This window comes from Anopheles funestus, chromosome 3RL (assembly GCF_943734845.2).
Source record: "Anopheles funestus chromosome 3RL, idAnoFuneDA-416_04, whole genome shotgun sequence".
Classification (NCBI taxonomy): Eukaryota; Metazoa; Arthropoda; class Insecta; order Diptera; family Culicidae; genus Anopheles; species Anopheles funestus.
Genome location: NC_064599.1, coordinates 44,651,262 through 44,678,377, shown reverse-complemented (window position 1 = coordinate 44,678,377; position 27,116 = coordinate 44,651,262). Strand labels below are relative to the sequence as shown.

Genomic DNA, 27,116 nt, shown 5'->3' with positions numbered 1-27,116 from the left:
GCGAAGGACGCGGATGAAGAGGGCGGGAAGGGACATAAAAACCAACAAGGGAAAGGAGACTGGGTGATTCAATCGCACCCAGTAGAAGGCTGGCCACAAAACAAGCTTGAAACCTGGATCGGCACGAAGCCAGAGAGTCCAAGCCCAAAAGTTGGCAGCGCGATGGGGAAGAGGGAGCGCCCGAAAATGCGGCGAATTACGGATAACAACGATTCCGACAAAGCTTTCAAAATTTAGGGAATACCTGCGTATAGTGAACTAGTTACTATATTGGACTATACTATATCTAGCCGGATGGCCAACTGTGGGGTTTATAAAGAAGCGTTGTTGAAGCATAATAGAGCCTACCTCGAATTAACTGCCATTCTTTAGCTTAAAACATAATATGTATATTTACAATAATTGAATACAACATGTACGTACTTACACTCAAGTGAATTTGTATTTCACTACATTTAATGGCTCTCAACTGAAATTATATTTGAATTTGAATTTGTTAATTCAAATTCAATTCAATTTGAGCATAATTGGCTTCCTCTGCCCGCTATTACAGAAAACTGTTATGGCGTCAAGTCGCGCTTCGAATAGCGATTGTCGCTGAAAATACTTTTTTTAATATGGAGTTTTGCAAACATGTTTTCAATCGTGATCACAAACGCGACAGTTGCTATGCGTCTAAAAGCTGAGGATACCGTGTAATCTCGGCAACCAGGTGGTATTTCGGTATTTCGGAGACTACCAGTATAACTAGAAAAATAATCATCGAAGCGAGACACGCTATGTTCCACGGACATAAATTAAAGTTTACATTTTACCCATAAAATATAAACGCAGAATGAAAGCATTAAGTGAGTGATTTACTTTGTTTTATTATATTTGACTTTCTGGTACGTAATTACTTAAGATTACAGCTGTGTGATCGCTTTTTGGTTGCGTTTTTTATTTCGTAACTATTTTAGCTTTCAAGAATGTCTCGATTTTTCGATCAGGAAAAGCTTGAATGTTGCTGTCGATTCGACTGACTGTGTTGCATCCTACATTTTAGTTTGAACTAATTTCGTTAATACGCACACAAACTATTTCACCATGACAATCTTAAGTAGTATTACAGCATTATACATTCAACAGCTTATTATACATTCACCTTTTATGCGTGCAATAATATATTGGTGCGAGCATTTAGCGAGTTTGACAAGTACAATATTATCTTGATGTTAGTCACATCCACTTACTACACTGTATGACACATCATGTCATATTTTGTTCCGTTTAATTGTGTGTGTGTTTTTTTGTTTAATAACTAATTGCTATGAATAATACTAAGATCGCTTATTCCTATTTCTTCACGTCTAAACGTGATTTAGTTCTTTTTTAATAGAATTAATTTCTACGCTGTAGAAGATTAGTATATAAAGTGATACACATATGTCCAATGGTGGTATCTTTAACAGTGCTCTTTGATTCCTGTACAATGTGTCATTTCATCTATGTTTTCTGATCGAATATTTCCTAATGTTAGCTATCCAAAAGCTTTGTTTCTTTATTTATATTTTGTTCTTTTGTTTAAGTTTTGGACTTTTCAAATTTATTTATTTCCCCCAAAAGCACATGGTTTGATAACTAACTTTCACGCAATGACGAATTTTACTAGCTTACCCGGCAAACCTAGCTTTGCCCTTAAACAAGTGTTTTGTAATTAAAGCAAACATTTTGAGTGTTCAATCTTGATTCGTGTGGTATTATTAGAGTGGTGATTAGAGAATATCGTTGATTATTTGAAAATTCTTAAATTATTGCCATTCTCAATCCAAATGATATTCCCAACCAAAGCAATTTTTCTTCTTTTTTGTGGCTCTTGTTCTTCTTTTCTGCTACTTCAGAAGGCATATCTGGTTTTCCTTGACGATTGGGATTTAATACCAGGTCCTTCCGTGTAAGGCGCCGATTCCACATGTGCCACCGAGCCGCAAATCACTAAATAGCATTTTTTAATTATTCACACACTTGCTTTTTACCTATTTATCACTCACTTTACGCTTTAATGAATAAAATTACACAAACAAATCGTCATGTGTACCTACTTTGATTGATTTATTCGTCAGAACTTTTTTGTTTCAGTAGTGTTCAACATTATTCGTGTTGAAAAAATGATTATGCCTACTTGATAACCACCGTAGGAAAAACAGAAACGAACTCATAATATTGGCCAGAGGCCTCCTAGCGAAACGAAAAGGAGCGGTAAACCTATTCTCATACCTACCGAACGTTCATCAAAAATTTCATATAAATCGGTTCAGCCGTTTAAGAGGAGTTTGCACACTAACACCGCGACACGAGAATTTTATATATATAGATAGATAGATAGATTTCGTAATTTTAAATACATGTTTTGGATTTTTTCCTAGTAATTATAATTTAGTTCTATTGCAACTTATTTTTACGGGATGACGAATCAATTTCAATTAAGTCAATCAGTTTCCGTAAATGGTTATATTATGTAACATTGGACGTAAGCGAGGAAAGTATTAAAAAGACTTTTGCTAAAATTATAACCTTTTTCAGATTCACATTTTTGAGGAAAATAACGTACATGATTAGTTTTCTTCTCCCGAAACAAACCCGCGGTTGGAAATATGCTTGAAATCATTTAAAAAGTCTTAAGCTCTTATATTCGCATCTTTTGATTTGCTTATTGTAAAGAAATTAGTTAAATGATTTTAATCATTAATCGATAAACTGCAAATCTGATTGCAAATTATGTAAAATATTTACTACGGTTGTATTAGTTTTGTATCTAAAAAAACTGAAAGACCTGTTTCATTTAAATTACCTAGTTATTTATCCACGATTCCCACCATAAAAATGTTTGTTTGAATTATTTACACCTTGTGCAACGTTAGATGACCCACTACCAGCTGTTTGATGACCTGCATTACTTCCGACATTTGGCTGTCCATAACCTATTGGACGATTACATCTTTGCTGGTGATGCTGTATATCAACGCTTTGCGCGTGCGTGAAACTTGTAGGTCTTTGAATTGGAGGTGGATATCGCGGACCGGAAACTCCAGTTGCTTGAGCTTGTGGATGTACACGTATCGAGTTAGTACCAGTATTTCCGTTTCCTCCACCACTAACAACGGCGCTCCCGTTACCAGTATTACTGTTCCCACAACCAACTAACTGATTGTTTCCTTGGTTTAAAGGTAACACATTGCGACTGTGATTCGATAAGTGTTGATTTATTTGCGAATTTTGTGCCGGTCCAGTGGACAATAATGGTAGTTGTTGAGGCGGAGCAGATTGTTGTTGTAGATTTGAAATTTGCGGTTGATGTTGCATTAGTTGATTTTGTAGTTCCCACTAAATATGGATTAAAAATAATGAAAAATGTCAAACGAATGATCAAATAACCATTGCAGATTAGATATTTGTTCGAAGAACAAAAACCCGATAAAATGGGATAGTCTCATTTCATAGTTATTGCTCTATAAAAGATTTAAAAAAGCATTTAGTTTGTCTGTAGTAAAATTCAACAAAAACTCGCACTTTATCTGTTTTAATTACTAACCTAAACCAGATAACAAATGCGCGTTATTGCAAGTGCGCGGGATAGAGATAGAGCGTAAGAGGGAGGAAGTATAAAGAGAGAAAAAGGAGACAAAGACAGATACAGTGCGTAAAATAAACTCAAAAACGGAACTTGGATTAATATCATTCAGATCGATTTCCTATTGCATGTAGTCGAGTATATAGTCGATAAACATGCGTTAATAAATTATACTTGGAAAGGAAATGAGGAAGAACAAATATACTTGATTAAAGTATGAGAGCACAAAACAATTAACATGATAACCTGATGCCAAAAATAAAAGTAAAAGAGCACACAAATTCTTTGTAGTGTGCAAATAATACGCAAATAAAACACATACATTAAATACCAAGTTTTTTTTTCATTACACACAAAAATTTTAAGTTATTTGTTAAAAAAAGCATACACTGACATTTTAATGCAGGATTAGAGAAAGTAACTCTTAAGCAACTCAATTTAAACATGTTTTAAAATATTCGTCGAATTTATAAACCTACTATAAGACAAAATCATAAAAATATGATAAATTTAAGAATATGCACAAAGCATGCATACGGAATATTTAGCAAACAGGAACTTAATTTTTTTTTTTGCGTGGTTAGAACGGCCTGGCCGTATCAAGACTTTTTTTTTACCACGTAGCAGGATAGTCAGTCCATGCTACGGGGAGACGGTCCGGATGGGATTTGAACCCGGTCCCTGCCGTGTGGACGGGCGCCGTTTTTCGCATGCACCACCGGGCCGCCCCAAACAGGAACTTAATACTAAGCAATAAAATAATACTCGAATCCGGTACGAAGAACATCGATGCATTGAAATCGTTCGTATTCCAAACATGTTTTGTTCCCGCTGGGTAAAATACAACATCTTTTGCAAAAGAGTACGGTATATGTATTTTATTTTTTGAATTGACTTCGGATTTTAATATCATTGAAATATCTTTAATGTTAAACATACAACAATAAAATTTATCTCGAATTTGTCAGCCGGTCGAAACGAATGTAAAAGTTTTATGTAGTTTATATTTAGTGTTTAATAATGTGTAAATAAGTATGAAATGTTAAATATTCATACAAAAACAGCATCGAACCCTTATGGCAACCTAAAAGAATACAATAGCATGTACTCTCACTGAATAAAACAACCCATTCCGGAATTCAACCAACATTTAAAAGAATCTGCATGTAGATTTTTAAGAAACCCAACACTGGAAAACCTTGAAGCAGTACAGTGGATGAACTATTTTAGTTCATCTTACTTGGTTGTTTTATTCACTATCCACGACTTAATATTGCTCAATTATGTCAGGATATCAAAGACCGTGATATAATGTATCGCTTTTTAGCTACTTTTCTCAGCCATCATTGTGTTGTTAGGAGACGGGTGTAGTTCTGTTTGCACAAATTCAAACAGATTAAAACTACATTACATAGTTCCACGCTTCCATTATTTACGAAGCGATAGTAAACTGCCGTAAATAACGTTCACTTATATCGTAATGATGATACATTTCCTTTGGAAGTAAAGGAGCAATAGGAGACATTTTTCTCAAGTGTTTCTTACCGCTGAATTGGGATCTTTATCTTTATCTTTATCTGGATATCTAAACTGAACAAACTGAAAACGAACGATAATGTCGATAGGACTTAAAACACCATTTCATGAACCAAATCCTAACTTTAACGTACATCCGATACTACAGAATTTGACCGATTGAGTTTTATGATGGCCACATTGGAAGTGGGGTCCCGGTGGTGTATGTGTTAAACGGCGCCGGTTCCAAAAGGCCAGGAACGCGTATCAAATCCCATCCGGAACGTCTTCCGTAACAAGCACAGACTACGGCTACGTGGTAAAAATAGTCTAGTAAGCCAGAAATTGTCGGCATGACCTCTGAAGTCGTTAAGCCAAGAAAAGTATGGGCACAACAAGCCAGTATTTCAACACTAAACCGAAAGAAACACCAGAAGATACAATCGCTCGATTTAAAAATAGTATAATTTATGACAATAATATACATAATACACAAATTTCACCAAATATTTTTGGTATTTTTTTATGGATTGATGGCATTAATTCAATTGTTTAATTTGAAGTTACCCGCTCACTACATTAACAAACAAGTATAGGTATATATATAAATTTTTTAATTGTAATTAATCTCTCAGCAGACTTCTATTTAAGAGTTTGTCCTTACATATTACAAGTAGTGTTAATCAGATTGTCCGCAGTGTGAACTGATAACTCAATGATTCTTAAGCAAACGATAGCCCTTTAATTCAACCCTATACTTGTAAGAATGATGCTTAACCAGTTTGAAATTCCCAGCAAAACACACTCCAATAACGAAAATAATTAAATAAATATTTGTTGAGGACGACAATACCAAGATTTATTATGATGATGGTGATTTAAATCATGATGATTTATAAGACAAACAATAGTTTTTTTTTTCTTTTTAAAGCGCAGTTTACATGTTCTCTTCTGTCGCTTAGAGTATCGAGCTAAACTACAAGGAGGACATGTTCCGAAATCTTTACAGATATAACATTGTTTAATTTTTTTGCTCTGGTACATTTTGTGGAAATAAATCAGAATTGTTTGTCATCTGAAGTAACTCATTAAACATTTCTTCTGTTTAGTTTTGTTTCGGGAATATTGTTCAGAACATTTTCTAAAAATAATTAAGTGCATTTTACACACAGTTTATTGACGTACTCCTATGCCATTTTTTTTTTGATTTTTTTATAATCAAGTAAGAGCAGAAGATAAAGTAAACATACAAGCCTTAGAAATATAAATTATTTCGTAATTTTACTGTTTGACCTTGCGGAAGTCAAAACCAATATGTAGAATGTTACCAAATTTAACTATACCCCGAATAAACGTAAAAACAGGGACTGGGATGATAGATAAAGCAGCAAAAATGTAACTAGAGAGAAGCAATTATAAGAAGCTTCATCATCTGTCAACTAATGCTCAGTTTTTTTTTCTTACTACCCTACTCTGTATACATGACCGTAACTGTATGCATAACATTTTAATGCAGGCATAGCTACAGCCTACTTGTGATAGAATGAATAATAACTCACAGTATCTTGTTGCTGTTGTTGTTGTTGCTGCTGCTGGATATGGGATGATTGTGGAGATTGGTTCGATTTTATGTAAGCTGTAGCATTGGCTCCAGAATGTTGCGAACTGTTATTGGATGCTCCTCGATATTGTTGTTGGTTCATCGCTGGATTAGTTGCAGCTAAAAGGGGCGAATTCAAAAACTGGGAAGAATAGCTGGGCATCTGCTGTTGTGGTGGTGGAGGCTGTGGTGTGTTCGAAGGATTCTGTCCACCATGGCTACCAAACATATTAGAGGCAGCTACTGCGCCTGCTGGTATACCGTAGGCATTTTGCGTGGCAGCGCCTGTTGCTCCAGCTGTACCAAAAAATGCAGTTTGACTACCTCCGGAATTTGAATAATAATTTGCTGCCGAATTTTGTAGCGGTGGAGCTGGCGGGAACATATTCATATATTGTTGTCCGTATGGCGGCTGGTTAACTGATCCGCCACCGTTGGGTTTAGGTTGTCCGATAGCACCGATCTGTTGCGTGGAAGATTTTACTGATGAAGACATCAGTGAACTATTATTTGATGATATAAGCATTGTATTCGGATTGCCCATTTGAGTGGTTTGGTTGTACGGCGATTGAACCGAACCCATGCGAAATTGAGACGATAGACTTTGAAACATCTCTGGTGTAGGTCCTGCTTGCATATTAGTCGGTGTCGTCATATAGGCATTATATGGGCCAGCGCTACCGGAAGTGCCATAGTGTCCTGGGAACTGCGAGAATTGCGAACGACCACTTGGTTCAATTTGGAATGCATTGTATAATCCACCTTGTGAATTCATGGCAGCAGCAGCAGCAACCGCAGGCGAATTATATAGCACCGCTGGGGGCGAAGGTATAGCAGACACACCATATTGAGCCGGAAAGAAAGGTTGCGGAGCGGAAGGTATGGATCCGCTTTGCATTTGTGGCGGAGGCGACAGGCCCATACTGCTTGATTGATGCATACCACCACCGTTATTTTGTTGCGTGGGTTTTACCTTACAAACATTGACATTGTTTGCAGCAACTGCTGCTGCCAACACATCTGCCACCGGATGTTTGTTTAGACCCAGCGATACGGCCACTGCTGCTTGATGCTGTTGTACACCGACAGAAGTAACATGTTGTTGTGATTGTTGTTGTGTCTGTTGCTGGTGTTGCAATTGTAGAGATTGTTGATGATGCGATTGCTGCAGTTGTTGCGAATGTTGCTGCACCGAATGCTGCTGTAACTGCTGTTGAAGTTGCGACTGTTTATGTGACGGATGTTGCTGCTGATGCTGATGCGGATGTTGTTGTGACTGAGATTGAGAGAGTTGTTGCGATAATTGTTGTGCTTGTTGTAGCGACTGTTGCTGTTGTGTCTTCATTTGTGGCTGGTTTTGCGCCTGTAGCTGCGATTGGGAAGTTTGTGGTTGCGATTGGGGTTGTGCTTGCGATTGCGATGCAGCTTGCGTTTGGGACTGTGACTGTTGCGGTTGGGATTGAACCTGCGTTTGCGGTTTATGTTGCTGCTGCGATTGTTGATGTAGCTGCTGCAATTGCTGAAGATGTTGAGGTTGATCCTTATGTTGTTGCTGCTGGCGTTGCAATTGCTGTGTATGTTGTTGTAGTGCGTGTTGTGATTGATGTTGCTGCAATTGTTTTTGTGGCTGCTGGGTATGTTGTTGCGAAGACTGCTGCGAAGATGGTTCCTGCAAGTTGTGTGGTTGTCGTTGGTGCTGTAATTCTTGTTGATGATGTTGTTGCTGAAGCTGTTGTTGTTGGTGTGTCTGTTGGTGAGGCTTCGCTGTTTGCTGTTGCGAGTGATGATGGCTCAGACTATAGCTTCCATTAGAACTGTCATTGCATTCACTGTTGAGAGGAATCGTGGAGTTTATGTCGCACCCACTGTTAGATCCAGCTGAACCAGGTGCATTGCATACACTGCTGGAATTATTGAAATGGTCCACTAAAGAATCGGATTCTGATCCAAAAGCAGCTCCATAAGATGAATGCGTCCCGTGCGTCTGATGGGTGTGGTGACTGGAACCACCGGGATGTGCATGTTGATACTGTGACTGATGAGATGGGTGGTGTGGACCCCTTACAAAGCTTGATTTCATATGCACATTGCTGCCACTGGGAACGTTTCCACCTCCACTAACTGAATGTTCATTTCCAACATTGACACGATTAGCACTACTTCCACTTCCAGTATTCACTACCGTCCCAGTTTGTTCTGCTACAGTTGGCATTTCCCAGACCTTTTTAACACTCGCTATTTTCATGTTCAAATCGGCAGTAGAAGGAGAAATCATATTTTTTACTGACACTGTTACTCCTCCATGGTTACTACCACCACCTTCTGCTTCAATTGATTTTGATAAGCATAACCCGGCTGATACTGATGATTGGGGCTTAATGCCTTTGTCACCATCAATTAAATGGCTTATATCAGTCTCAAAAGAATATGACTTAATATCCTTATAATCATTTTCATTTTTTTGAAAAGGAATTCCTTGAAGCGAACTTGTAATCATGTTGCAGGACTGTTGTTTTGGAACACCAGTAGAAAGTGCCGTTCTTTGAGAACTACACACGATGTTATGCTGCGGGCCACCTTCGTTTGCTGTTGTAACTGTTGTCGTAGTTATCGGACGATGAGCTGAAGAGCTGGATGTCATAGATTGTTGTAAATTTATCAATGATCCAACAACACCTGCAGCCCCAGTAGCCATCTTGTCGTTCGTTAATCCTGTATTTACTTTCGATCCAAAATTTGTGACGCTATGCTGACGTCGCAAACTAGTTATATTTCCATCTACACCAACTCCTCCACAATCACCAACTACTGGGCTTGCAGAATTACCACTCAACACAGCCACAGATACGCCGGATTTATAGTTAGTATTTTCAAATATAATCGTATTCACTGGAGGAGTATTGCCATCTAGATTATGCTTATCATTATCAGTCTTGGCATTATTAATCGGGGAAGCTGCCTTCTCTGCTGTCGATTGTTGACACGATCGTTCTCCTTCAAGGGATATTGTAGTAGTAGAACGTGTAATTAATGTCGCTGCTGTTTTATTTGCACTATTGTTGATATTCATTAAAGTTGAGACCGTTAGATTGGCATTCGAACCAGGACCAGATGCAATATCAGAAATAGCGTCAGTGTTAGAAGCCTTTGCTCCATGACCTCGCGGTACAGACTGTTGCTTGCGCGTTAGCAAATGGTTGCTGCAACCTCCTCTACTATTTCCAGTATTAGCTACCGTAGAATTGCCTTGCAAAGCAAAACTACCGTCTAATGAACTGTTATTTCCACTATTAATAGTTCCTGGTAAGGTGTTAGCGTTTTTAGATTGTTGCTGCGATGTTATAGAACTACCGCTTTTGGTCGTGGTCGGTGTTATGATGCCTTTAGATTTTGTCTTGGTATCGTCTATCATTGTTCCAGATTTAATTGTATCGCATGCGTCATTAGTTTCCATCGCCATGCGGTTATCCGTTACGCTGGACCTGGCACTCGATTTTTGAAATATAAGATTATCCTCTCTGGAATGAGATTCATCATTGCGAACTTCTATTGCACCAGATTTTCCATCGCCTACTATCGCACAGATTTTCTCTTGATCGATAGACGACACATCTTCCGCTGCCTTGGTAGCATCAGTGAAAGAGACAGGTCTAACACTTTTTTGAACAGGTCGATCGTCTCTTATAGGGGATGCAGCACCAGTATTGCTCTTCAAGCTATCGCCGACACGATGTTTTGTATTTCTATCATCACTATTACTTGTACTACCACCAAAAGGACTTTTTGAATTGGGAGGTCCATATCCTTCAATCTTTTTACACATGCTTCCCGAGCCATCCATTGAAGATACACAACCAGAGAAGGGGGTTTGTTGTTGCTTTGGACGATTGTTCGTATTGGATGAACTAGCAACGGCTACATTTGAACCAACATTCCCACCACCTCGGCCACGTCGTGATGGTTCACCACGCGGAACAAAGCCTTCCTTTGAAGCCGCGCCAGCTGTATCTGCGCTTGTCAAACTTTGTGCCCCGGCACTTCCCACCATTGAATGGTTGTAAATGTTTTGATGCAAATGATGCTTCGATTGTTCATCAAAACCTTCTTCAGAAAATTCAGACTCGCTCCAATAATCTTGATTGTAGCTACGACTTGCTCCACTGACTCTACCTCCACCACGAGATCTGTTCCAATTGCTTGTTCCGCCTCTAATAGAAGAACCGCCTGTTACATCTGCACGATGGAATCCTCCACTATAACTACTTCCACGAGATCCACCGCGAGTATCATGTCTTCGATTATCTCGTAAATGTTGTTGGTGTATCAAAATTGTGCCTTTCTTTTTACCACTATGTTGCTGCGATGACGCACCTACCGTAGCTGTTGATCCTATTTCTTTTTTATCTTCTGTGCCAGACAAAGGCCTTGATTGCTGCGAATCTAAATGTGCGGCATCCTTTGAGCTTTCATTTAGACACGACTCTATATTCTCTTTTATATTTGCTTCTACGTCTCCGAATGTGGATGATTCTTCTGATTGCAATAATTTGCTATTTTTTTCTGCAGATACATCAATCCTATTAGCGTCCGCTTCCGTTACCACATTGGAATTATTAGCATTACTTTCCTTTAATGTTGCAACGGTATCACTTAATGAATGTTCGCTTCTTTCAATCCCTTCGCTTTCCTGTTTTGATGCACAATCGACGTTCTTCATTATACGTTTACTTGACATTTTGTCTTCTTTCATTATGTCAGATATTTGAGAAGTCACTTCCTTTACCCGATGCAGTATTTGTTTCGGTTGTTCACAATCGAAGCGTAATGAGCGCTCGTTACCGCTGAACGAGGCAGGTGATGACGCCGACGACCCTTTATCGACTTCCGTATCCCATGATACCTCTCGACCATAGTTTCCAGACATTGTAGCAATGCTACCAGAATTGTGCGTAGATGACGATGTATGGTGAGAATGGTGACCAGCATTATGGTGATTTTCATCACTTGATACACTCGTTTTACGATTGGATGATTCTGATAAGCTACGAACCAGCTGAGGTGTGATACGGCCTACAGTATTCTGCTTGGCCTGATTATTAGCAGAAGATTCTGGGCATCCTCCAAATGCAACATTAAATCGACTGTTATCTTCCACGGAGTCTAGTTTTTCTGTTGTAGCCTCACGTTGATTATGTTCGCGCATTTCATACTGCTGTCGTTGACGATCTTCGCGATCTCTGACAGGAGCGTTTGTTGCCATTGTTCCACTTCGCCGTGAACTTGTCATCGCGTTGGCGGCTACACTTCGACCGTATGTTTGTTGGTTATGGATAAATCGTGGATCATATTGTTGTGCAAACGGTATAGCGCTTTTAGTCTCATTGCCAGAATTTGTTACTGGAGGAACTGCGCTGCCGGACGAGTAATTGTTAGCATTTCGTAATAAAGTTTGATTACTAGTCATATTATTAGTCGTTGACAAATTTGTACCAGATGTATTTCGTTCAAGTTTACGTTTCTGGAACCTCGGTGGCAAATTTGATTGAAAAGTTTTGGAAAATCCTGGCATTTCCCAATTAGCACTAGTGCTTCCACTAAGATTTCCGCCCTCGCGATCATGTCTTAGTCCTCCAGCTCCGAATTCATACCGTATTTCTTTCACATTTGCACGTTCACCACTTTTACCACGTATTTTTACAGATATTATACGTTCGGTAGAGTGTTCAACAACACTTTCCATAGTCTTCTCTTCTTCCATTCTATTGCTGGACAACGGGGTGACGACATTACCAGTAGTAGATATAGATACGTTTATACCACCACTGATATTTTTATCATTATTGCCTGATCTTCCATCAAATAATTCATCGTTCTTTTTTCGACTAAGCTTTTCCTCCAGCTCCTGCAATTTTCTAGCAGCTGCCTGTTTACGTTCAATTTCACGTCTCTGATCCTCTTCTCGTCGCTGCTTTATACGCTCTTTTGCTTCGGCTGCATCTAAACCTCCAGCAACAATATTCACATTAATCACACCACCTTCACAAATTCCGCGCATAGCATTATTTTCGTTTGCTTGTATCGAGTTGATCTCTTGAACTTGGCTTAGATCACGATCTTTGTGTGCTACACCACAATTCTCTTGAGTACGATCATATTTATCAAATTTATCCGGATCAGTTACTTTTTCATCATTTACTCCCATGGCATTTTTGGCTGAAATCCCCATGGCGTTTTCCATTTCTTTGATAGTAGTTGACGAAGAATTTATCTCTGACTCGTCGTCAGAAAATTCTAATTTCTGGTTATAATCAAACTCGTAATCTTTTGCCCATCCTTCATCCTTAGCGATTGCTTCTAATCTTTGTAATTCTTCATCGCGTATGATGGGTCGCACCACAACCTCTTGCTCAGCAAGAACGCCTGAACCATATGGTGGATGTGAATTACGATTCTCATCGTGGAATCCACCAGGACTACCAGCATCGCCAGATACTACAACATTTCCACTTCCGCTACTTCGCACATGGCCAACTGCGCTGTTGTAACTTCCAACACTTCCACCCATTGCGCTACGGTTAGCATATCGAGGTTGATGAGTTATACCTCCGCGGCGGTTTGTGGGCTGATAATTATCATTATAGGCGGTTCCGCTCGCTCTTTCCGTGCTTCCTTCTCTACCAGTATTGCTACTTGCACCGCTCACGCCACGAGCAACTCGTCCCCCTTTAGCAGTAGGCATCGAAGAAAAATTGTTTCCGCCACCAATACGAGCGTTTTGTTGTTGGTGAGGATGAATCGTCAAGCCTGACGGCTGCTTTAGCGGAAACTGATTTGATATTTTTACATTCGTCGCTAGGTTCACGGTACCGAAACTGCTACTGCTGTTACCAGTACCCTCATTGTTATTATTTTTCTTGCCGCTGCTACTGTTACCACTATTGTTGTTAATCTTGCTGTTGTCCAAGTTGGTGCTGTTGTTAACGCTGGGTATGATGATATTGTTGTTCTTCGAATCATTGCCAATTCCTGATGTTGAAAGATGAGAAACTGGTGACAGAGCTGGCAGTGAAGAAGTACATCCTTCGTTTTCGTTTCCTGTCAAACCGCTGTCGCTTCCTCGTTGCATAAACGGTGGCAAAAGAGCCCTGAACTGAGGAGGCAAAGGTGGTGATTGGGAAGACGTCGTCGTGCTTTGACAATTGTTCGATCCGCCTAGGGTGTTCCCACCACCTCCATCTACGTCCTCTGTTGCAACATTGGAAAGTGCTGATCGACCACTTAAACCTTTTTGTTGAATACGACAAACTGTGTCGTTTTGATGCCTCGAAATCGACGGAGAGGCTCCTTGAAATAGTTGAGATTTGTTGTTGATATTTCCGCCATGCTGCCCAGTGCCGTCCAGGGAAGGGAACTCGTTCTGTGTGATGTAAAATATGATTTAAATTATAACCATGAAACTGCAACGCTAAATATCTTTTACTGTACCGTATTCCATGATGATTCGGAGGGTTTTGAATTATTTAGCGACGATGTTTGATGTTGTTTGTTATTGTTAGAAATGGATGGGTTTGGAGAAGCTGTGATCTTTTCCGTTAAATCACTTGAGCTCTTGATGAGATTTTGTCCTTCGTTATGATCGCTAGTCCAACTTCCGGATTGTTCACCAGGATTACCAACTTCAGCCTTTAAAGATGGAAGATTTGCCGGTGGACGACGAGCCGTAGGCACTTTTCCCAAGCTTTGCATGCCATGCTTACGCGGAACAGCGCTTTTTTGGGACGATGGCTCTAAGGATTCACCCTAAAAAGGTAAGCATAATATTAATGTCATCTAGCTCACTGACGTAATGTGATATACAATGTGTTCTTACTCGACTTGTTATGTAGAGCTTATTGATATCTAATGCGGCAAATTTGGGCTTGGCATTACGCTCCCCTTTAGTTCCCCCCAATGTGCTCATACTGCCAGAAAATCTTCATTAGCAAAAACAAACAGTTTTGTCACTCAGTATAGTTGTTAACACTGTTTGGTCGTGTTTTCCCTTGATGTGTTGCGGTTAGTGATCTCTGGCGTTACCTGAATGGATAAATATAAGAACAAACTTAAAATTCACTTATGTTTTAACGACATTTACATGTCGTTAATGTATAATACATTAAGTCTAAAGCGAAGAAACACCAATGGATAAATGGTACAAATATATGGGAAACTTGTAATAACTATGATATCAACAATAAATATGCAAAAATTTATATCCTTTCTATTCATTCTCTTCATTGCGGCGCTACCATCTTTTGGTCTAGGCATGCCATATTTGTTTTTCTTGAATTTTATTAGCCGTAAGCTTGATAGTTAGTTCTACGTATGGGGGATGATTCAGATAGGAGTCTGGAACCTGTCCAGTCGTGTAAACCTACGCCAAAACTAAATTAAGATCGTTAAAATAACGTGACGAAATACTTCGTGGATTATTTAGCTACAAATTGTATCAAAACATATTTTGATGCATAATGTTATACCTATGAACGCTATGAATAAATAATCTTTCATCGGTGCTGGAAAGCCTTTGCTCATAAGTGAAGGTAGGTAATATAATTAATAATAGTGCTATGTTGTTTATTACAATTACCCTAGACAATGTAGCGTACGGTAGCCACGGTGCAACACAGATTTCTATCCAGGTTGGTTCCGTTTGATCAAGACGAACGAACGAGTAATGAGTTAGTCTCGACATAGCATTATTATTCGCAGAACAGAATGTCGTAGTAATAAAAAGACAATATATTTTATAAACCTGTAACATTACTTTCAATGTTTCATTCTAATCTTACCTATCTAAATCATTCTAGTCTTTACCTATCTGAGGTCAAACACCAGTACAGATAATTAGAATAGAATTACGCAATAAGATGCTTGCTGCAAACCGGCGGGTAGACAACATTTCGAGAACATTTATTACTTATCAATACATAAAGAACATATTCCAGGATTACGAGGTTATTATACTGAAAATACGAAATACCTATGATAGTCCTTGGCTACCTGGTGGACAGAGAACCCATTGCATAAAGAACTGCCATAAAACAAAGGAATGATTAGTTGTAGGCTTCGGTTTCTTCTATTCACAAAGTGATGTACATCGATTTGTTTATTAATGGTCCTGTTATCCTGCTGTTGATTTTTTTACCACTATGTCCCTTCCTGTCTCTCTTCTTGGCTTGCCGACCACTAAGATCATGCCGCCCATTTTTGGTTTACTAGACTTATTTTTATCACGTAGCCGGAGAGTCTGTACTTGGCTAAGGGGGGCTATCCGGATGGAATTTGATACGCGTTCCTGGTCTTTTGGAACCTGCGCCGTTTATCACATACACCATTGGCAGCGACGGATTTACACTTCTACGGGCCCTAAGCGGGAAAGCAAACGGGATCCCTGCGATATGGTTGGATTCAGGGAAAACTTCTGTTTTTATACACTTAAGAACTTGTACACGTAAGAACGGGATTGAAGGTAAATAGCAGCGAGGTAAAGAGCAAACGATTCGAACGTAGCTGGAAACAGTTGTATGTTGCCGTTATTTGCTGGTAGCTTGTTAATTCATCCGTCGTATGAAGGAACGGTCTCCATGGGGCTTGGTAAAGCGATTCTGTCGTGTAAAGTACGGTGGCGCTATCGTGACACTGCTATCATTTTTCCAATCGAATGAAAGTTTAACGAACAATGAATAAAATTTTACATTGACATCAACTTATCAAAAAGTTCTCTATAGTCATGTATATAAAGCTTTACAATGCGACTGTAAAAAAGACCTGTTTTATAATCTTTTAATGGCTCTAAATTCAAATTCACATAATCAAATAGAATGCAGCTTTCAAAGAGCCATTCAATTGGCTACGTAATATACCTTTATCCGGTATCAAATATCTATGATTGTGTCTGTATATTGCATTGCCAATAATATGTAACAAAGAAGTTAACATCATCTGTGAAAGCAACTTAAATTTGTTTCATTTTCTAATACTTTTATTTTTGTCCCAAAATGCTTCTCAACATTTAAATCAGCAATTTTTTAACATATACTCATTTACATTTGGCCATTGCTCGCTGTTCCACACATGCTCTCGCCAAATGCTCTCTCATTCTTGTTATTTTATGTTTCCTCTCTCTCTCTCTCCCTTTTTATTTGTTTCTCTTTCTTTCGTTCTTTCTCTCTCTCCAGTGAATTAATTTCTACAACTCCACGAAAAACTGAAATAAACTAAAACACTATATTGCTCGAACACTAGTACTGTGCCCTGCTTTTACAACGGAAATACAGAAACAGAAATAGAATACATTTTACCACAACAACAAATATCTGTAAAGTTATAATAATAAAAATAGTAACATACCTATAATACTCCCCGTACTTCGAATAAAATACTGAAATACGTTGCTTTAGTCACTATTGGAATCCTTCATTCGCGTCAAGCAATACCAGCCGGCAGGAGAACACTTTCAAAACATGAATTAAAATTCCTTCGTTTCTCAAGAAGTACCAAGGAGGCACACAATCCAAGAGTGTCCTTATTACTGTTGTTAACTGTTGAAAATGGTACAAAGAATAAACATTACTTGTAGAAAAATACACAATAATTGGATATATTTCGAAGCAAATATTATACATGTAACGTCCATAATGTTTTTGACTCAACCTTAATCAGGGAGATTTTGTTGATCGAATCTAATCATTCCCGACAGACAAAGAGACCTCAAATTTGAGAGAATTACGGTAAAAGATCAAGAAGAACATGGAAAACGACGGCGAAACCCGAAAAAAAGCATGAAACCCTTGATTGTGTGTGTGAGCCGACAGAGTTTGTTGAAGCTAGAATTGTTTCCATCTCGTTCTGACCTACATTGATATCCTGCGTCCTTACTCTAGCGTTCATCCCACACTGTGACGAGCTCAGTTTGCTGTGCGCTAAGTCCAGGGTGGACGTGTTGTGGGACTTAGCAAATTTTATATTTGTTTGTGCGTGAATGATGCGCGGAAGTTTGCAAGTATGCGCGATTGCTTTGTGCAGTGCAATATGCTGACCAGTGTTGTGATTTATGTAGAGTTGATGTGCCTTTTTATGCCATTAACGTGTGGTGTTAGTTTTTTCCCTACACTCCGTGCTTGCTTCGGCAAGCGCATTGAAATGTAGTGAGGGAAAAAACTTTCGGTGCATGTTGTGGAAACTTCTTCCCCTTTTTCACGACTATGAATTCTGTTGGTGCTGTGTTTGGTGTGTGAATGTTTATGCGTGTATTTTGGTGACAAATAGTGTCAAACATATTGTACGCGTTGGTACAGGATAGTGTTTTCGTCTTCCTTTTGTGCTTCTTTTGTGCTGCGTCATTCGCCGTGCGCACACTGTAATCCTGTGTGCAGTGAAGGATCGTTTTTTCTTCTTGCGCTGTTTGCCGCATCGTACGCGCACCCTAATCCAGTGTGCAGTGAAGGATCGTGTTTTTGTCGTCCTCTTCGGTGTTGTTCGTGTGTCGTCGTGTTTGCCATGCAGCGAAGCATGCGACATGACACACACTGTTACACGTCTTACACTATAATTGTAGAGCGGTGCTACAGCCCCGCCTACTTAAAAATCATGTAAAAGCTCAAAAAATCAAAAACAGAACGAGAGGTCGCGATACGTTTTTGAATACGGGCGCGCGAGAGGCACATAGGGTTTTCCGATTCGAGCAGTGGCTTCGCGTCGAGTAGTTTAAATGCCCATATTTTGCTATACGGGTTCCACATTTCTCTCTCTCTCTCTCTCTCTCTCTCTCTCTTTATTTCAATCTCTCGTTTCCTTGCTCGGTGGCTCGAATTTGTGAGAAAATGGACAACTTCATCATACATCCCACCACTACACACGTAACCACGCGCAAAACGTTCTATTTCATCACATGGCTGATGTGTTGGTTTGCTTTGGCAGAAAATTCTTTTTCATAGAAAAAAAAGATAATGCAGTGTTTCAATTTCTACCAAACTTAAAATTGTTAAAATAAATCAATTTAGCTTAGCATACTTTACCAAGCGGAACAATTTCATCTCTATACCGCAAAACCATATTTTAACTGGCCTAGCCAGTTTCATTGCGTTCCATTTTAGTGGAATCTCATTTTTGTGCTCGCAAACTTCCACACATACACATACACCCGCGTCAAAAAAACGCCGACGTTTGTACTCTGAACATAAAAGAATTATTCACACACGCACGCACACATTCAAGCACTGAGTCGGTCGCAAAGCACTCATAAACGTTCATTTTACTATTCAACTACTTCATGGACTGTTTCCTTCCTGAACATTTTGATGATGGCGGAACTATTTCACTGCATACGAAGGGCGTAAATCTCACCAAATGAAGATTTTTATTATGATCGACGAAATGTTCCCACACAGATTCCAAGTTCGTAAAGCAACTTAGAAATGCACATTTCAAGCCAACGAAATAACGATTCCGTTCGATTGTACTGAGACAGGTCTTCATATCGAAAACTCCTACCAGCACTTGGTCTGAACAAGACACGTAGCATATAATAACTTACTTTACTAACTTTGTTACAATTCACACTTTTTTGATGGAACAGAAGTTTTCGAACTGATTTCAACTTTAAAGGATAACTATTTTCTATGAAAAACGCGTTTTTATTCGCTTTTTCATGTAGCAGCAGCACGGATCGCAAAATTTCTAAAATGGCGTTTGTGAAGCCTTGGTCGTTCTCGATTTTTTTCTGACATTTCAAAATCCAGGTACGCAGAAATGAGGTGTCGATTTATCCGACACCCGGATAATCGAGGTTCCACGTATTTATAAAACTAGAAAATGCAACAAAAATGGAAGTAACTAATCCATTGGTTATCATAATGCAATTCGCTTTATTTTTAACCTAATTATTTAGATAGTATTGTAAGATAGTAAAACTTTATCCTCCGTGGACAAAATAAATTTCGCTATGGAGGAGAAAACAAAACGATAAAAAAATCTTTCTGCACTTTGGTCAAATGCCATCAAAAGCTAAGATATTTAGAGCAACAGTTGTATCATAGGGAAAAATTTGGAAACAATGAAAAACTAAAAATGTGACCGGACGTTTGTAAATCAATTTTGCAGATGCTCGCCATCATTCATAAAAGCCTTTGAACATTAATTTATTTTCCTCGTGTCTTCTCAAAAATGAAATATTCCACATTCAATTAAGTATTAAACTTATGGTGTCCGACATCCAGCTGCTATCACTGTTTGTCAAATGAAAACTGTCAATGAATAACAACAATGTTGTTGACTTCAATCATAAATGTGTCTCACTGTATACAGTGATTCCATCGCTTCTTGATCGTTTCAACCAAATTTTCTATTGGGTAGGTACATAAATATGCCAGGAACTGCGATATTGGACTCGCATTACCGGTATTCTTTGTATGATATTTAATTTTACCGATTAAAATTAGTATTTAATGTGTATTTCTTTACCAGCATCGGAATAATGGATCACAAAGCAGAACCAAAAGAGAAAATTGTAAACAAAATTGCTGATACTTCCTTCCTACCTGAATGTTGGTCTGATGATAGACGAATGGGCATTTTATTAGCTGAATTTCGACCCAGACAATTAAATGCCGCAAGTTATGATGCAAAAATGAAATTTTGGAAAGACTTAATTCATTCATTTTGCAAAGCATCAGGATCTAGTGTAATATCAATTTCTGGGTTAAAGGAACAGTTTCGTCGTAAGGGCACCGTTCCATACTGCTTGCAAACTGTACTACTTGACATGTTAGCAAAAAGAGAGCTGTGTAAAGAGGGTCAATTGAAAGTTGAGCAACATACTGGACCATTCGGATTTAACCTGTGGACAGCAAAGCAACTGATAAAAGCACCTCTCTTGTGGGGATATGAAGTTGTGCTTGGCAGTGTAACTGGTACGGTCAATATAAATGAAAACGAAAACTTCATCGTAGTGGCTGTCGCACAAGTAAGTACAATATGCTGTTCTATATTCCAAATTATGTCTATATTTTAATGTTTTGTTTTAGCAACATGCAAAAACGATTGAAAGGACTATTATGGAACGCGAATTGTATAACAAATTGTTGCAATATGAGGATTTGGTTGATTTATTCAACAAAACATCATCTATAACACGGCACGGTGTAGAACAAGCTCTAGCATTACTCGAGACATGCAATAGATTAACAAAACAAATAATAGTTTGTGGTGGAACTAGCACGGTATTTATTAAATTTGCTGGAGTTAATACAGTTGCTCAACCGATTACCAATATAGAGAAATGCATCTACGAACTTGAACAGAGTGAAAATCGATTAATGAAGGATATTACCACGGTCGAGCAAAACATAAGCCAAACGATGAATATGGTTCGAGAATATATAACAGACGGAAGGAAACAAATGGCTAAAACATATTTAAAGAAGAAAAAAATACTCGAAAAAAATATGCAACAAAAAGTTAACGCTCTGGAAAACCTGCAGGGGATTCTGTTGAAGATTCATAACTGTCAATCTGATAAAAACGTTATAGAAGCATATAAGTTAGGTACTAATGCTTTGAAGAATGCGTATGAAGCTGCGGGCATTACAATCGATCAATTAGATGAAACAATGGACGAAATGAAACACGTTCTAGAACAGCATAATGAAATGTCATCAATGATCAGTACAGTTTCGGACAGTGATGTCGATGAACTAGAGCTAGAGCAAGAGTTGGGAGACCTAATTGACATAAAATTATCTGAGAACAAAATTGATAAAAAAGATTTTCCGATGCCACCAGCAACATCTACAAAGGAAAACAACACTATCAATGTACTTGATTTTGATAAAGAAATCGAGAAAAGACTTGCCGCACTCAGGGTTGATGCAACTGACGGATATAAATTAGCAGATCATGGACTGTAGATCGTTCAAACCCAATATTTGCTTACTAACAGATTATATTTTGGCCTGCGCAAACCACAAATCAAACTGAAATTTCACAGTTAAATTTATTAAATACATATTAGTTTTTCAGATGTAAAAAAAAGCCAAGCAAAAATGTCAAGCGACTAAAAAAAGCAGCAGATAATAGATTAAGGTCGCAGATGATGCAAAAATAGCATCAGGCAGCACAAAATACTACATATTTTTTATATATATTTTTTGCATATATGAGAATATCTCGGCGAATGTGCTGGTATTTTGGTAAATCCAATACAATTCAACAATTCCTCTGTTGTTAGAAGGTAACGAAATGTATCATGTGAAAACATGCAAAATATATGATTGAATTATTAGCATTATCGTTTGGAAACTAAGTTACAGGCTGACTAACAAAAAACGAACTAAAATGAATTTATATAAACTGTACACATATTAACTAATGAATAAACGAGTTGAATCTGGACCGATCTTCGCCGATAATGGTAACATCAATCCTTTCAAAAAGAAAATAGCAAACTAAACATTTTGGTCCTTCAAACCGGTTCGTGAAAGAATTCATTTTTTTTGTGATTCGATGATTGTAGTGACTATGGAGCACAAACAAATGGGCAAGATTGGACGTCTGCTACGCTTGGCAATAATTATTCAACTGACCCTTTATTCTTTCATGCTTATACTCAATCTTATAGATGTAAGAGAGGGTTAGGAAAAGAACTCGATGTTGTTTATCCCGACTCTTGACAACGACTGTCCCTTCTTACCCGCGCTCGCTGGTAAGACATTTTACTGGTGACACTATCACCTTTCTTTTCACATACATAATACCCTTCCTCTACTCTAAGGAAAAAAATCTATCATTTCCACGTTAGTAAAATACATAGCATAACTCCACATCGTTTAACGAAGCAGGTCTTGATCTTGGACCTCCTCCACTCGAAAGAAAGCCTCCATCAAAGCATTAATATTTTCTTATTTTGTGACAAGATTTACACGTGAACTTCGATCGACATGCTTGTACTGTATGTCCAGATAGTAGGCAGTTGAAACACAGTTTCTTGGATGTTGCAGTGTTGTACCTCTCTTATGAGAGACCTCTTGTTAAACTGGAAGCCCAAAGAGTAAGAGCTATCGAACATTTGGTCCTTCGAACCGGATACTGAAAAGCCGGACCCTACAACCCGGATACTGAAAAGCCGGACACTATAAAGCCGGACCCTACAACCCGGATACTGAAAAGCCGGACACTATAAACCCGGATACCGAAAAGCCGGAATGTAAAGCGCGTTATTAGAAAAAACGAGCTTTCGGGCATTCTGAAGTTAAGTGCGTTCTATCTAGGACAACTAACTAGGACAACAAGCGAATACAGCATTTGCATAAATGCGTGAGAAACTGTGATTGTGGGTGTGCGAACAATTTCGATCGTAGCAATGTGCAACGTATCAGGACATCGACCGCAGGGCAACGCGTGTAGTGAGCGCGTACACTAACACAAAACACGTAGTGCGTATTCAATACAATACAATTCCATCTGACGCTAAATGAGTGTTCCGTCTGAAGCTGTGTTGTGTGCGTCTGGAAGTGCGTAGAGAGTGCGTAGAAACAATTAAATTCAACATTGCGGTTCATGGAACGGTTCATGGGTCAACGTTAAAGATACAGTGGCTGAGACTAGAACGATTTGTTAACATATTAACAGTAAAGTGAATCTAACTCGAAAGTGAAAAATATACCTAATGCAGAATACTAATCGCACTAACACCTTGTGAAGCGTGAGAGAAGCGCAGGGCAATAACACAAAGTGCAAGCAACGCAACGCATTGATTCGTATTGATTCGTACAAAGTGACGGCAATTTGGCGGCAAATCTACAATCGAGGTGAAAGACTAAAGCAGGGTTACTAGTGAAATAAAACTTTAGGGTGAACATTTTATATCACAATAAGTGCATCATGAGTGAGAAGAAGCTGTGGCGACCAAAGCGTCCTAATTAGTCAGGACACAAACAAATAACACAGCGCCACCTAGGACACGAACATAAAACACAGCACCACCTAGGACACGAACAAATAACAAAGAGCCACCTAGGACGAAACAACAAAAGGATCCGAGATCCTTGTTCTCGGGCAGGAAACCAACCGACGGATAGAAAAAAGAAGAAAAATAAGAAATGGTTTGGACCACGCTCAGCAGGATATAAAAACGGTGGCATGCCCGTACCAGAGACAATTTTTCGTCCTGACCTGAAGGAAGAACAGCCAACCGGCCCAAGAAGGAAGACTAGCTAACCGGCCCAAGAAGGAAGACCAGCCAACCGGCCCAAGAAGGAAGACTAGCCAACCGGCCCAAGAAGGAAGACCAGCCAACCGGCTCAAGAAGGAAGACCCGCCAACCGGCCAAGGGAGTGAGGCCAGCTAACCGGCCAAGGAAGGAAGGAAGTTATGGTTTTGGTGATCGCCAAACGTTTTTCCTTCACCCCCAGTTGGGCGACGAAGCCTTCTTTCTCTCTCGAAGCGGAGCGTTTGAATCTGCCACGTGGCCACCATGTTGCACCACCCGCCAAAAGCTGTAAATGATAATTTTGCAACTGGATCCAGTCCCGCTATTGGACTCACTCCACCGCCCTTGACGATCAACGTACCCGCTGAACGTGACGCTGCTATCGAGATGCAGGATCCCGAAGTTCAGACGATGAACGCCATGCGACTCAAGCCGCCCGTTTTGAGTACCGCCGACAGCCACACCTTCTTCTTCGCCCTGGAAAATTGGTTTGACGTGTTGAACATCTCTCCGCGAAGCGATGTCAGGCGGTTCAACATGCTCAAGACGCAAATTCCGACCAGCGTTCTTCCCGAAGTGCGACATTTTTTGGAGAACGTGCCCAGTACCGACCGTTACGAAGCTGCAAAGAAGGCTCTGATTCAGCATTTCGAGGAATCACAGCGGAGCCGACTACATCGATTGCTGGCAGACATGAACCTCGGTTACCGTAAACCATCTCAACTGCTAGCTGAGATGCGACGCACGGCGAACGGAGCGATGACGGACCTCACGTTGGTCGACCTTTGGATTGGACGCCTGCCCCCGTATGTCCAATCAGTCGTTCCTGCCGCCACGAAGGATACCGAGGACAAGATAAAAGTAGCCGACGCCGTCATGGACTCGTTCGCCCTTTACCATCGGACCGGCCCATACCAAAGTGTATCGGAAGTGAGGAATGGGGAAGTAGAGCGTCTCACTCATCAAGTGAACCAACTGAGCCAGCGATTGGAAGAAGTCCTGAGGCAGACGAACCGTCGGGAACACTCTCGTCCGCGATCCCAGTCTCGACCAAGACACTGGGCTAACTCACCAGCACGGAATCCGGACTTCGAGATTTGTTACTACCATCGGAACTTTGGCAAACAGGCGCGCAACTGCCGAGCTCCTTGCTCATTCCACGGCCGACGGCAAGGAAACAGCGCGCCATCTCCATCATCATGACAATCCCCTGACGACATCAAACGAGAGGTTCACATACTAGCATCCGCTAGCCCTCGCCTCACTGTAGTGGACCGACGAACAAAGCAACGCTTCCTCATCGATACCGGCGCCAACGTTTCGGTAATTCCTCGCCATCACAGTTCTTTTCCATGCAAACCATCTACCATGAAGTTATTTGCTGCCAACAGAACACCTATCGAGGTATACGGCGGATCACTCTACACCCTGGACTTGGGACTCCGAAGAGCATTCCTGTGGAATTTCGTGATCGCGGACGTTGGGACAGCAAGTGCCTAGTAGACGCACTAACTAAGCTGCATACGCCCGGGGATACTGACCACGAACTACAGGAGCCAACCGTCAAGGTTTGCGATGGAACATCTCCTATCGCCAACTTGATGAAGGATTTTCCCGGACTAACCGCACCAATCGCACCCGGAACACTCTTGCGAACCAACATCACCCACCGCATTGAGACCACTGGACAACCAACCTTCGCACGTCCCCGAAGATTGTCCCCCGAGAAGTACGCTGCAGCCCGCGCGGAATTCGAGTCCTTGGTACAACTAGGAGTGTGCCGTCCTTCAAATAGCAGTTGGGCCAGCCCGCTGCACATGACCAGGAAAGCTGACGGAACGTGGCGCCCCTGCGGAGATTATCGAGCCCTCAACGCAAAGACGATACCGGACCGTTATTGTTGCTGACGGGAACAAATCGGACTACGGGGTCCGCCGTACAGAATTGACTACGCGAAGAATAGTCAACTTGAAGCTCTTGCGCTAGCTTCTTTTCGCGTCGCGGAACTATCGCACTTCTCTTGCGGAAATCGGCGATTGCCAAATCACTCGAGTCAGGACAACTAGCCTTTGCTTCTGGATTATCCAGAACAAGTATCTAGCTGTGGACTTTCGTAATTGGCGTTGCGGTCGTGCCGGAAGATGGCAAGTGCCAAAGTTACTTGAGTCAGGACGACTAGCCTTTTCTTCTGGGTTAACCAGAACAAGTATCTAGCCGTGGACTGTCGTAGCTTGGCGATGCGGACTTAAACGACGCGGACTGCTCTGCGGGAAGATGGCTTTTCAGATCAACTTGGATCAAGACAACTAGCCTTTGCCTCTGGGTTAACCAGAGCAAGTATCTAGCTGTGGATCTTCGTGGGTATCCGATTAGCCAGAACCTAAGACGGAGTAATGAGTTTCGAACTCGACCGTTTGAGGTTTAGATTGCAAGAGTGCTTTATTAATAATTTCTTCCGGCTTATATACTAACTATGGATTCTGAGTTTTAAAGTAAAAGTGAGATGAAGAATTAGAACGAGATGGAATCATTTCCGTACGATAGCATTAAGAACATTCTTGGGTTTAAGCATAGCACGCGTAATGCATCCTCAGCGTTTTATGTCGATTGTTATGATTCCCTTGCTGGTGCGCGAGCATGATCAACTTACGCTTAAGGTTCGGAATTGATATGTTTATCCCAACACACTTCCTAGTTTGTTTATGTTTATACGTAGCGCGCCATGACCGTTCGATGGCGCGATGTCGCGTTCGCGACAATAGCACCCATAATGCACCATCAGCATTTGACACCGTTCGATTCTCTGATTGTGTCTCACCAGTGCCCGAGCATGATCGCCTGAACGTACGACATACCGCTTAAGATCAGAACGCACTTCTGATTTGTTTATGCTTTCGCGCGTCGCGCTGTGACCATTTCATCATTTGATTCTCGCCTAACGCTTAAGGGTCTGAACGTGTACTGACTTGTCTTTGTTTATACGTATCGGGCCATGACCTGCTTTACCTTGCTTATGATTACTTAAAGTTCTCACATGCTCGTTCTATGATAATATGTCGTGTTCGCAACATTCCACCCCTGGTAAAACTACCTGCTAGTTTTACCAAATAACGCGACATTATGTTTCTATCTAATCAATTTCA

The 27,116-nt window shown here is 40.2% G+C and overlaps 2 protein-coding genes across 6 annotated transcripts; one reads left to right on the top strand and one right to left on the bottom strand.

The window, feature by feature from the left end:
* Positions 1 to 849: 849 nt before the first annotated feature.
* LOC125768261 (filaggrin) lies at positions 850 to 19,478 on the bottom strand. Of its 3 annotated transcripts, none has more exons than XM_049435662.1 (6): positions 19,303 to 19,478; positions 17,118 to 17,308; positions 14,596 to 14,826; positions 14,211 to 14,525; positions 6,685 to 14,142; positions 850 to 3,363 (listed from the first exon to the last, which is right to left on the bottom strand). In XM_049435662.1, exons 3-6 carry the CDS (start codon positions 14,683 to 14,685, stop codon positions 2,839 to 2,841), a joined length of 8,388 nt encoding a protein of 2,795 aa, XP_049291619.1. In that variant the 5' UTR covers positions 14,686 to 14,826; positions 17,118 to 17,308; positions 19,303 to 19,478; the 3' UTR covers positions 850 to 2,838. The 3 variants fall into 3 exon arrangements, with proteins under 3 accessions (XP_049291619.1, XP_049291618.1, XP_049291620.1); XM_049435661.1 differs by having other exon boundaries at positions 14,596 to 14,801; XM_049435663.1 differs by having other exon boundaries at positions 14,596 to 14,801; positions 19,312 to 19,478.
* Positions 19,479 to 19,999: 521 nt separating this feature from the next.
* LOC125768288 (charged multivesicular body protein 7) lies at positions 20,000 to 22,203 on the top strand. 3 transcript variants are annotated; one of them, XM_049435714.1, is made up of 3 exons: positions 20,000 to 20,116; positions 20,232 to 20,730; positions 20,792 to 22,203. In XM_049435714.1, exons 2-3 carry the CDS (start codon positions 20,242 to 20,244, stop codon positions 21,671 to 21,673), a joined length of 1,371 nt encoding a protein of 456 aa, XP_049291671.1. In that variant the 5' UTR covers positions 20,000 to 20,116; positions 20,232 to 20,241; the 3' UTR covers positions 21,674 to 22,203. The 3 variants fall into 3 exon arrangements, with proteins under 3 accessions (XP_049291671.1, XP_049291670.1, XP_049291672.1); XM_049435713.1 differs by having other exon boundaries at positions 20,030 to 20,116; positions 20,207 to 20,730; XM_049435715.1 differs by lacking the exon at positions 20,000 to 20,116 and having other exon boundaries at positions 20,144 to 20,730.
* The last annotated feature ends 4,913 nt before the right edge of the window (positions 22,204 to 27,116 follow it).